At 40.5% G+C, this 12725-nt stretch overlaps 1 protein-coding gene across 1 annotated transcript in view; it reads right to left on the bottom strand.

Moving 5' to 3' along the window:
• Cmya5 (cardiomyopathy associated 5) overlaps positions 1 to 12725 on the bottom strand; it is a 90368-nt gene that overhangs the window by 44437 nt on the left and 33206 nt on the right. Inside the window, exon 2 of the mRNA XM_046427744.2 lies at positions 2253 to 11871. Within this exon, the coding sequence (XP_046283700.1) occupies positions 2253 to 11871 (9619 nt within the window). The remainder of the gene's footprint in view (positions 1 to 2252; positions 11872 to 12725) is intronic.

Below are 12725 nucleotides of genomic sequence, written 5' to 3'. Positions count from 1 at the left end.
AGGAAAAGCAAGGACCTGGGTCATCAGTCAAAGGAGCCCTCAGTCCCTGAAGAGACTCAAAATGCAACCCATAAGATGCTAAAAAATTCTCAAGTTACAACTCTTCCCAGTTGATTTTCATTTTTAAAAAGTTGCCAACCAACTCTTAATCTTCATGGCTAAATGAAATGAAGAAAGCCTCCCTGGCTTTTATTAACTGGTTGTCACATTCTCCTGCTCACACTATTTAGAAAGATCATGGTATTTATAATATGTTTAAGTCAAGAGACACCAAATCTCAATATTTTTGAAAAAAATTTTAAATTGATAATATTTAGACAATTATTTTTTAGTGTCTAAAATTCAGAGATCAATAAAACATACCTAAGAAGGCTGGAAAATCTAGTCACCTTTCTGCTGAAGGTGTCCAGTATCTGTTAGCAAACAAAACCCAATGTCGCCACACTTTTACTGGGGCCAATGCATCCAAAGTCTAAGATTCCACAAAAGAAATTGCCCCACTCCCTATCCCTACATTTCAACAGGCAAAGTTTCAACAATATATCAACCAGGATAAATGGAACCAATCTCAGACAAGTTGAAAAGGATTAATTTGGTAGGGAAAAAAATGCCAAGATTCTAATGCTATCCTACTTAATCAAAATGAGTCTGACAATTATTTAAATAGTGACCTAACTGGTCATTTTGAGAATCACTTCCATTAGCAAGGAACGGAGCCAAGCAATATGAATACACAGTCAAGAGCATAAGCTCTGGCATCAGACAAACCTGGGTACCAATCCTGGTTTTCTGCCCCATGGCCTTGGGCCAACATCATGATTCTCAGAGCCCATTTTATTACCCCCAAATTAATGACAGTGATAGAGTTATTATGAGGATTAAAAGGCATTCTGTATATAAAAAAATTTAACACAGTGAGTTCTTACTTTTTGTTGTTATTTGTTGCTTTTAAGGTCATTCTGGCTGCTGGGTGGGAATGGATTAAAGAGGCAAGAGCAGGGAGACCAGTTAGAAGGCTGCTGAAAAGTAGATGGGAGCCTTGAAACATAAAGCTGATTTCCAACAGCATCTCGGGGGAAATGGAGTATTTATAATCACATACATAAGGATATGTGTTATGGCTGACTTTACCTAGAACATTAGAGTGCTACAGACAGCCAAAAGAATGAAAAGGTTTTACATCTCCAGCACAAATTTTCAAATCAAACAGGAAATACAGAGAAAATCAGAATTTAAAATCTGTCTTGAGTATTTATATAAAGCTTACAACAAAATTGCTCATGAAATATATATGTATGTATATTTTTAAAGGATGATATTATAGATGATAGAAAATAAGTTGTGTTTTATGCTTAAAGGTATATACATATGTATAAATATCTTTTTTGAGATATTGGGAATTGAACACATTTGCTAGGCAAGCTCTTTATCACAGAGCTACATGCCTAGCCCCCTTTTTAATTTTTATTTTGAGACTGAGTCTCTAAATTGCCCAGGCTGGCCTTGAACTTGCAATTCTCCTGCTTCCAACTCCCAGGTAGCTGTGATTACAGTATGCATCCATCTAGTTCTTCAAAGGTGTATTTTTTAAGTTTAAAACTGTTTGGCATTTTTAATGATATTAGGATAATTGCTCTAAGATGACAAGCTCTCAAAAGCAGTGACCCTGACCCTATTTTATTTCTTTGTGTCCCTAAAACCTAGAAAAAATGCCTGGCACATAGTATATACCAAATAAAATATCTGAAAAATCAATCTTATCTAAATTCTTGGAGAAGTATTTTTTTTCCTGCAGTGCTGGGATTGAACCCAGGGCCTTGCACATGCTAAACAAGTGCTCTACCACTGATCTACACCCTCAGCCCAAAAGTATTCTTAGTTTGCTTTCAGTCTTAACTATTCTGCATAAAGATGAGTATATCAAATGTTGTATTGTGTTTGTTTTATTTTGTTTTGCAGTACTGGGAACTGAACCTAGTGACACTCTTATCACTGAACTGCATCCCCAGACCTTTTATTTTATTTTTTATTTTGAAACAGCGTCTCACTAAGACACTAAGGTTGCATCTCACTAAGACACTAAGGTTGCCCAGGATGCCCTCAAACTTGTGATCCTCCTGCCTCTGCCTCCCAAGTAGCTGGGATTATAGGCATGCCCACTGTGCCCAGTTTATTGGTCATTTTTTTAAGAAAATGTGAAAACAAACTGAATGTATATATATTATCATTTGTATGCTTTGAAATTGACTTACTTTAACAGCACTTATAGCTGTATCTAGAGTTGAAACCTCATGGTCTTTGTGGGTGCCAAAAACCTTGTCCATTGCAGAAATTGGGCTTTTGCAGGTGTAGCAATATGAGTCAATCTGGGACTTCTTTGCTTCCTTTTGTGCCTTCTCAGTTACTAAATCTGATGATAACTGTTCTTGTTCTCTTCCCTCTCTGCCCAACTCTTTCTGTTCAGCAGACATACTTTGTTCCACCTCACTAACAAATTCACATTTCCCGATGTGTTCTAATGATTCCTTTCCTTGAGATAACACATCTCCAGGTGTGGATTCTGCATACAGTTCTTCTGATAAAACATCTTGACTAACCACTTCATAACTGAGGGATTCAGCAAAGTCATACTCATCCTGCACAGGACTACCACGGGGTCTCTCTTCACATGGCTCAGGTGGGACCTGTACTTTAGGTTCTTCCTGTAGTGTTTCTTGAACATAAGTTGTGCCAGATGCACATTCTTCCTCTGGGAAGGACACTTGTATTGGAACATTCAGACTGACCCCTGCACTTGCATTTCCTGCCTCATTACCCTGACTGCTCAGCTCATCTACACTCTCCAGAACATGATGGGTATCTTCAAATGGAACTGCATAGCTTATCTTCTGGGTAACCACTCTGACTTCCTCAGTGACAGGAGCTTTGCTCTGCATCGCTACATCATCAAGGGCTACCACAAGGTCTACTGTTTCTTCTTCCCTATAAACAGCCTTCCTATCTTCTTCCAGACTCTTCTCCCCTAAAATAGTTCCAGACTTTCCCCCAATTTCCCCTTCTGAAGCTCTCAGTTGGTATGAATCATCCTTACCAACTGGTTTTTCTTCCAGACCTTGGCCTTGGTCCTTTGGAGTTACAGATGTGTCATGGAGAATGTCATCTTTGAGTATGTACTTCTCAAAATATATTCCTGTGCCATCATCAGTGTCAGAATTTCTGCTTGGAAATGATGCCTCAGACTTCACACTGTCACCTTCAGAAGCTGTCTCCCCTTCTTTCTTTTTCTCTCCAACTGCCTCTTCGTAAAGATCCTTATATAAAAATGCAAGTGCAGGTGGTTCCTCCAGAAGCTCAGGATTAACGGCTTTGGCAGTGGTAGGAAATATCTGGGTTCTTGACAAAACTCCTTCCTCTTCACCAAATAAAGGAACCCCAGGTGACCTGGAGTCCACATCTCTATTTATGTCCTTTGAAACATTCCCACCAGCTGGTTTTTGGATAACTGAAGACTTTTGCATTTCTGGATGAGATAATTTGCTGTGGTCCTTTTCCGGGCCATAAAAACTTTCATCTAATTTCACCAAATCATATTCTGGGGCACTTTCCTGTGAACTTCCTGGAAAAGAGAGAGATTCTCCTGTAGGTTCCTTTGACAGTTTCTGTTCAACAGTTAGTTTCTGTGGAGCTTTCTGTTTTTCTGGGTCTGGGGAGATGTTATAATCAATCAAAGTGTATTTTTCAAAATAATCCTCTTCACTGGGAATTTTGGGTTGAATAAAAGCTAAATCACCAGTTTCTGAATCTGTGGATATTGCCTCTTTTGTTTTATGAGTTTCTTTTTGTTCATTTTCTTTCAATGATGTAACTTTCCCATCAGAATCTTCTAACCTGCTCCTTAATGTTTCATGGTGAGCAACTGCCTCACTCTCATCATGGAGGGATATGGTTTTGAGTGAGGGCTTCTCTTCCAAATATTCTAACCTATCTTGCATTTGTTCACTTTCTTCCTGATCCACTGAAGGAATAAATGCAGGGGCATGGATATTCAGTATCTCACAGCCTTCGGAAATGATACTAAAGGCACTCTTCTGATCTTCTGAAAGCCCAGCTGGCTTACTAGTTACTGTCAATTCTTCATCTTTTGCATATATGTCTTCAGGTTCATTGGACATTTCTTTAGTAGAGGCCACTTGATCAGCATTGGTTGTTGTTGCATTCATTATAAATTGAGCATAGTTACTTCTCGGTGAAGAGAGTGGTACATTTACAGGAGTATCCTCCACAGTCTCCAAGTGACCCCTTGAAACAAGAACAGATTGTTTAGGCACCTGGGCTGGGTGATCTTTAGATGTTTGAATAGTGTGAACTGTGGGCCTCTCTGGAGTCAATTCTGACCATGGAATTTCCTGTTTCTTCACTGTGCTAATTTCTGGAGAAGCTTCTGAAACAAGAGTTTGTGCTTTTACAGATGAGAGCAAATATGGCGGTTTTTCTAAGCTCCTTGTTTCTTCAGAAGGACTCTCTAAAGTCCTTTCAGAGTCTTTAGATGAAGAGCCTTGCTCCATACTTTCTTCTGTGGTATCTACTGAGCCACCTTTAAGTAGCTCTGACAGTGAGAACTGTCCCTTTTCCTCTTTGTGACCTGTCATGTCCCTGCTTGACTTTTCTAATGCCAGGTTTTCTTCCTGAGGAGGAAAATCCATTTCATCCTGATAAGGAAGATCCACGGGGCGGAAACTCTTGGTTTTCTCCACCAAAATTTCACTGTCTTCGAATGGACATAGTTGGGTTTCTACTGTCTTTCTGTCCCTGATTTCTGGGTGAGCCTCTGAGAGTATGCTTTCTGGTTTTTCAATAGCAGATGTTGCTTTGATGAATGAAAACGGTTGAGTTTCAGCCAAGGAATTACCTAAAGAGATAGCTGCTTCTTCAGGCATAGACTTGGCCACATTCAGAGAATAAGGCTGAATTTCCTGCTGCTTCTTTTCTTCTAGTAATACTTGTGCCTGCTTTACTTTTTCTTCTCCTTTCTCCTCCTCAGAACCAACAATAACAGAGGACCTTTCCTTGTGGTCTTCATTTGGATAGATGTGCTCTAGTCTAACAGCAGCTTTTGATTCTTCTGATTTTATAGGTCTAGATTTATGCACCATTGGTACCTCCCATGTTTCTTTATTTTCTATAAGCTCTAAGGGAGCCACGCTTTCTTGCTTTTCTGCCAACTCCTTCTTTTCTGCCAAGGTAAGTGATCTGCTTTCTAAGTTATCTTTCTCTTCCAATCGGCTAACAGACCTGAGTTTCATTTCCTCTTCAGAACATTTCAAGGAAGTAGGTTTTGGCATTTCTTTCTTCAGTCTGTCCTCACCAAGATCAATTAAAATGCCTTTTGATTCTTCTGCTGGCACAATTATTGGCTCTGGCTTCTCTGATTCCTTTGTGATATTTTGACTTGTGAAGTCAGATGAAGCAGATCTTGGCTGTTGTGGCATCTTATCTACTACATCAAATGAAAAGAGTGACTTTTCTTTTTGATCACTGCTTGGATCTCCCCTAAGGACAGAAATATTCCACTTAGATGGAGGCGAGATTTCTGGCTTCTGTTCTTTTTTAGTCTCAGTAACATGAAGAGGAACATTTTTGGCTTCTGCCATAACCGATTTCTCATACATGGGGGAATAGGCTTGAATTCCAAAATGTTCCTCACCATCAGCAGAAGTATTTAAGTTTATGTCCATTTCCTCTGAATAGTCCGAAACCTCTTTCTTCCTGTAATCTTCAGTAGACACCTCAGAGTTGGGTTTTGGCTGTTGTAAAACTTCTACCTTTGGTAAAAATGTGGATTTTTCTTTTAGGTCTTGACCTTCACGAGATTTAACTAAGGTACCTCTCGATTCTTCAGCAGTTTTAAGTGTCACCTCTGGTAATGAATCATCAGTTGGTTTCTCAGTTGCATTGAAATCAGCAGGAATTGTACCTTGAGGTTCTAAAACAGTCACTGCTTTTTCTACAGAGGAACTTGGCTGAGTTTCTAAATCTTTTCCAGCAACTTTATTATCTGGAGTGCTTGATCCAAAAAATAAACTAGACATCCATGATTTGAAAGATGAAATGCCTTTCTTTTCCTTTGCTTCCGGAAGGCCTTGTTCAACTGCCTTTGGCTTCTCAGGAAGCTTTTGTGTCACCTCGGATGTCTCTGGGAGTTCAGTTTCTTTACTCACTGGGATTGAAGGGACAGGTTTTCTTTGAGTAGGTATTTTCACTTCAGGTGTTCCTTTAATTTCCTCACTAGCATTATCTACAATCTTTGGCTGAACTATTTTTGATTCTTCTAATGGTTTCTCTCCAAGTAAAGGAGGTGGGCTCTTGCGTGCTTCTTTTTCACTGCCTGGTGCAGGTTCCCTGACTTCTTCTGGGAAATGGTCTGCTTTGACAGGAAAGGGGATAGTTTCTGTCTTCACCTGTTCCACAGATGGGGCAGGCACTGGTTTCTGGAGGGTTCTTTCAGGAGGTGATTTGATTTTTTCCTGAATATCTTCTTTGCAAGACCTGGAAAATTCTATGCTTGCTTTCTCCAATATCAAACTTTCCCTCCCCATGAAAGAATAGAACTGTCTCCCCTCTGCTATGTTTTTCTCTACATTTTCAGCCGGAACTAGAGATTTGGGTTCTTGGGCCAACTTTATTTCTTCAGTTGAGTAAGGTGTAGTCAATAAGGTCTCTCTATTACCACTGGAAGTATCTAGAGTAGATACTCCTTCTTGTGAAGACACATGAGGTTCTTCCATAGAATGTGGCAGAACCTGCTTCCCGATTTCATATGTATGATCCTTATCCAATGGGGCAGGCTTGGGCTGTTCTGTCATAAGATCATTGCTGCCAGAGGAATTCAGCTGCACAGATTCTAATATTCTTTCTTCTTGTTGACTGGCCAACTTTTCTGGCTTTTCCAGCATCCAGTTATCATCCTTTGGAGAAATTAGGGCCTCTTTCATTTTTGTTTTTTTAGGAGGCTCAGCTGTCATAAATGATTTTGATTGTTCCAAAGGCAAATTCTCTTTCATAAATGAAGACTGTTTAACACCCAGATCTGGTTTATCTGCAGAAGAGCTGCTCACATCAGGCAATTTAACAGCTTGATCTGAATGAAGTGCTTTCTCAGGCTTCTTTTGTTCTACAAGGAAGTCAAAAGAAGCAATCTTTGATGGTTCTGTAGCAGACACATGAAGCTCCCTGTTTTCAGTTCCTTCTCCTCTGCTTCTAAGCTCAACTAGACTCTTTTCTAAGAAAACAGAATCTTCTGATTCAGTTATAAGAGATTTTACTGGTTCTGTTCCTGTGGATTCACTTTGCCTACCTAAACCACCTGTGAATTCTGACCTGGCATCTGGTAATTCTGATAATTGGTGTGGCTCGTCTCTCTTCTCAGTCTCCAAAAGGAGCTCTGCTGGAGCCAGATCTTGTTTTCCTGGCAGGAAGTCTCTCTGGGCTGTAGAAGATGTCTCCCTTGCCTGTTTGTTCTCATCCTCTTTGAGAGTTAGTAATGTTGAGGCTACATCTACTGGCACTATATTTTCAAACTTGGGAGAACTTGTCTCCTCATTTTCGCCTTTGGGGACTATATGTTTGGGCACAGGTGACACATTTTGTGGTGAAGGAAGTCTGGCTTCTTTCTTGATCTCACCACCTAGGTGCAGCGAAAGCACAGGTTCTGGTCTTGACCCATCCAAGGCAGACACAGAGTTTTTGTTCTGTGATGAAACCAAATGTTCAGAGTCGAGGACTGTAGACAACGAGAGATCTTGTAAGTCTTCTACCCTCGCTTCCTTAGATACATCTGAAAGCTGAGAAGATGACATTTTGGATATTGGCAACCCAGGTTTATCTTCCTGAGTTTCAACTTTTGACAAAATAGAATGCTCTGCAATAGAGGATCCACTTAGAGGTGTATCTAATTTAATTTCCTTCTCTGCTTCTGACCAAGCCAGGCCTTTGGATAAAGAAGATTCTGTGAGAGAGGAAGCACTTTTAATTGCTACCTTTTCTTCTTTAAGAACTGAATGCTCATCTACAGACGTTTCACATGGTGGCAAACCACTTCCTAATTCACCTTCTCCTAATTTTGTTAAGACTGGATATTCTACAGGGGTGGCAAGAGATGAATCTGTCAGGATTTCTTCTTTTACCAATTTGGTCAACTTTGAATCAAGCTTAGTTATAGGTGTGATGGTTGTTGAAGAGTTGGGTTCAGTTTCTTTCTTCATTTCTTTTGACCAAGCTGAAAATGCTGGTGCGGGAGCACCCTGTTCAGTTTCCTTTTCTACTCCTGATGAGGCTGAATGAAGCTCTCTGGTGGTACTTGTTATTTTGGAATCATGTTTCACTTCCGTTTTCACTCCAGATAAAACCTCCGATCCAGATATAGATGTTTCTTTTAGAGGTGAAGATGGTTTTACTGCTTCAGGCTCATTCTCTGACAACATTCTCCGTTCTAGTTCAGAAGTCACAGTTGAAGCTAAATTGGGTTTAACATCCTTCTTTGGCTCATCTACCAAGTCAGGAAAAACTGAATATTTCATCCCAGACTCTGGAACATTTGGAGGCTGAGGCTCCAATTTTTGATCCTCTGATACATGTGCTGTAGCTTCTTGAGAATCAGGCACAGTTTTTTCCTTTCTGACTTTTGACAAAGCCATCTGTTCATCTGCAGTCTTTAGAGTGAGTGATGCTTGAGGTTCCGGTTCTTTCTTAATTTCATGGACTGAGTCAGGTAAAACCGAACACTGAGATGCTGGCAAAACAGGTTTTGTTTCTTCCTTTGCCATGGATGACTGTGCAGGTGGAGAAGCAGGAACTGTAGCTGCTGACAAATTTGTCTTAATTTCTCCCCTCTCCAATCCACTGGTTAAATATGGTGGAACCAAATCTTCCAGCTCGGGCTGCACAGATGCTTGAGTTTTCCACTGCTGTGCCATAATGAGATATTCAGATACAGATGCTGAGATTGTTTGATCATCTGGATTGATTTCTGCTTCGCCTGCTCTATTTGCTGAAGGTGGCAGGCTCGATTCTTCAGATGCAGATGTGAAAGAGCAAGGTTCATCTTTTTGCTTCTGTGATGAGTCAAAATTCTCAGGTACAGGTGTAGCAGCTGTTGATCCAATCTTTTCCTCATCTGCTTCAGAAAAGGAAGAGTAACCTGAAGCAGACATTGCAGTTAATAGTGAATCTGGCTCAATGTCTTTTGCCTCTGTTTCTGGGATTCTATATGGTGGGATTGAAACTTGTGATGCTGAATCTGGAGAAAAAAGTTCAGTTTCTTCAGTGTCTTCATCTGACAAAATAGTGTGTTCAGATGGTGATGTTAAACACATTGGAGAATCACGCTCGAATTGTCTTTTCTCTGCTTCCTGAGTTGTGTAGGGTGAAAATGAGAATTCTGAGGCAAATGCAGAATCTGGAGAAAAAGGTCCAATGTCTTCTTGCTCTCTTTCTGATAAATTCATGGGTGAGGAAGCACCTTTTAGATTTAGAGGAGATATGTTGATAATTTCTTCCTCCTGGGGCTCTGGTGTTGCATATGGGGGTACTGAAAATTCAGAAGCAGATGTGGAAGAGGGTGAATACCGCTGCATTTCTATTGTCTCTTCTTCTGATAGGATCACAGATGGAGAGACTGAAAGTGATGGGGCCTGGCCTTCAGAAGCCATCTCGGCTGTGTGGGATGGGAGAGAGCATTCAGATGCACAGGACACATCTGGGGAATATGGTCCAGTGTCTTTCTTCTCTTCTGGTAAAATGGTGTGCTCAGAGATACCTTTTGATTCTAATGGAGACTTGTGGTCAACTGTTTCCTTCAGTGACTCTTGTGTTGCATGGGATGGAACTGAATATTCAGAAGCAGATGTGGAATCTGGTGTATGATGTCTACTTTCTGAGGCCTCATCTCCTGATAGGACTGTGTGTTCTGATGTAACTGTTGAAAACAGAGGGGCCTGGCACTCATAAGTCATCCCAGCTGTGGATGGCGAGAGAGAACTCTCTGACACAGAGTCCAAAGTTGGGGAATAAGGCTGAAATGCCTCATTCTCTTCTTCTGACAAGACTTCATGTTCAGATATGGCTTTTACACTGGATGGAGAAACTGGCTCATCTCCTTGCCTCTCTAGTTCATGGTTCAAATCCTGTGGGATTGAATACTCCGACACAAAAGCAGAATCAGTGGAAACAGACTCATGTTCTTCTCTTTCTTCCTCAGACAAAGTGACATATTCAGGTGCTGCTGTTACCAGTAATGGTAGAATGGGCTCCTCTTCTTTGTGCTCCTCTTCTTTGTGCTCCACTTCAGGGGACAAATGTGGTGGGAAGGACTTCTCAGAAACAACTGGACTTTCTGGGTAGTCAAGTTCTATAATCTCTTCTGCTAAATCAGAATCTTCAGGTTCAGGGATAGCTGCTATTGGCAGAGAAGTTTCTATTTCTTCTTTCTCTGGTTCTTGTAGCACTACAGGTTCTGGAGTTGACATGGATGGCTCAGGCACATGGTCTTCCTTTTCTTCTTGGAAGCTGGGAAGAGGAGGGGTCAGTCGTTCAGAGACTGGTTCTGACCTTTCTAGTGAAGTCAAGTCTAGATCTTCCTTGTTTGGCTCAAAACCTTCCTGGATAGATGGTGCCAGACCTAGTGAGCTTGTCTCCAGAGAATCCTTCACTGTCTCCACTGAAATGGAATGGTCAGTAGAATCCATGTTTTCCTCTTTCACCTCATCCACTAAAACTGGTGAAACTGAAGCATTGTTCTCTGAAACTATGGGTTCTTGTGAATCAGGCTCAAATTCTTCCTTTGCTGTTTCCAGGAACATACTTGCAGATATACCAAGTGGAAGAGAGGAAGGCTCCACTAGGGGCTTTGCTTCATCGCTTGGCCATTGTGGCACTGATTGTAGAGGCCTGCACTGTACTTCTCTCTCTGCTGTATCATTACTTGAATAAGAGGAATCTGTGTGCTCCCTTACAGATGTGGCATTTTGAAGGGAATCACTGTAAATTTTCTTTTGATCTTCATAACTGAACAAGGAAGTCAGGGACTTTGATCCTTTAGAGAGGGCACTTCTCCAGGGTGGAGCAAGTTCTTTTACTCTATCCTCAGCTATGCTTTGGGTTACTAATTTGCCTGTTTTAGAAACTATGTTAGAATCACGATTGTCAAAATCTGGCTCTAGACTAATAGATGCATCTTTCCCTTTGCGGTAATGGATTTCTTTAATTACATAACCCTTTGGCAATGTTCCATAAAATTGTAGAGGAATTAATTCTTCTTTAACCGAATTAAACATCTTAATTTTATATTGTACTGTTCCTATGTAGACTGGCCTTAACACTAAGGGCTTGTGTTCTTTGTATATTGCCCCAGTAATAGGAGGTGTATTTGAGGTGGTTTTCTTTTTTCTTGTCTTATCATAAATGCCAGAAGATAGCTTTTCTTTCTCGGTGTTTAGTGCCTGGCTTTCTGAAATTAAAGGATTGTCCTTTTTACTTGCTGGAACATCTTGAGATTCTAAAGAATTTCTTTTTTTGTTGCCTTTCCGACGCAATGATGGTGACCCATGCTTTGACTTATGAGTTCTTTTCCGAACCTTTTTAACTTCATCCACAATAAAGGAAACATTTCCTGGAGGAGAATTCACAGTTGATCCTTCCAGGCTACATACACCAGATGTCTGTCTTTCTTCCGAGGCCCAAGGAGTGGAAGATCTACTTGAATTGGTCTCCCAAGTTATTCCACTATCTTCCCGTTGAACTGTCACCATGGAAAAGGAGGGGTCAGATATGATACACTCTTGCTTGGTCTTGCCCTTTTCATCCTGGTCTGATAACCTAGAGTAAATAATAAATATCAATAATTATATATTACTATAGTAATAGAATAATAAGTAAATATACTTTAGCATTAAAGGGTAAAGGATTAATGTGAAATTAAAATATATAGAGATCAATGTTGCTATCTACACCAAAAATAGTAATGTATACAAAATAAAGTTCAAAAATTAAAGTCAGGATATTAAATTTAATAACATATCCCAGGCCAGAATAACTCAATATCCCTCAAACTCCAAAAACAGCTGAATTAAATTCAGCTCCTTCCCTCATCAGGATTTCCCTTCTGATACCCCTGTGGCTCTTCCATTTAGAATATGATTCCAATGTCACACTCCACTTCTTTTTCACATCTAAATACTATCTACCCTTCAAGGCTTAGTTTCAAACCTTCTGCTGCTATCATTCCTGATCAATTAATTGGTCGTGTTTGCCATTATTCCATGAACATTAAGTTGGAGATGAAAACTCCAAGCTCTCTTTCCTCCCAGGAATAGTGCTACAATTTTATGCTCTGAACCTTCCTTGTACGTGAGGTTTGGCTGAGGATCAGGACTGCCAGCCATTGCAGGTATATCATATACTCCCTTGTTTAACTTCAGAGTCCCCCCACAGTCTACTGCAAAGGGGTTTGGGGTATGCTGAGATCTTGCTCTCAGCTCTCAGCACAGTCAGATGGAGCCTGGGACAGCCATACCCCCAGCCTCTAGCTTGCTCTAACAGGCAGCCTCATCCATTCACCCCAGTGTTGGGTAAATGTCAGTGTGTTCTACACATGTCATGGGTGCAAAGGATTAAGAAATAGTGGGAAGAACTAGTTTCTTCATTTTCCTGGCAACTCTACTCTCCCTTAT

Source organism: Marmota monax, unplaced genomic scaffold, assembly GCF_021218885.2.
Source record: "Marmota monax isolate L192 unplaced genomic scaffold, Marmota_monax_Labrador192_F-V1.1 WCK01_AAM20220418_F8-fsc00018, whole genome shotgun sequence".
Lineage (NCBI taxonomy): Eukaryota > Metazoa > Chordata > Mammalia > Rodentia > Sciuridae > Marmota > Marmota monax.
The sequence above is the reverse complement of the archived record's forward strand: the minus strand, read 5'-3'. Positions and strand labels throughout refer to the sequence as shown.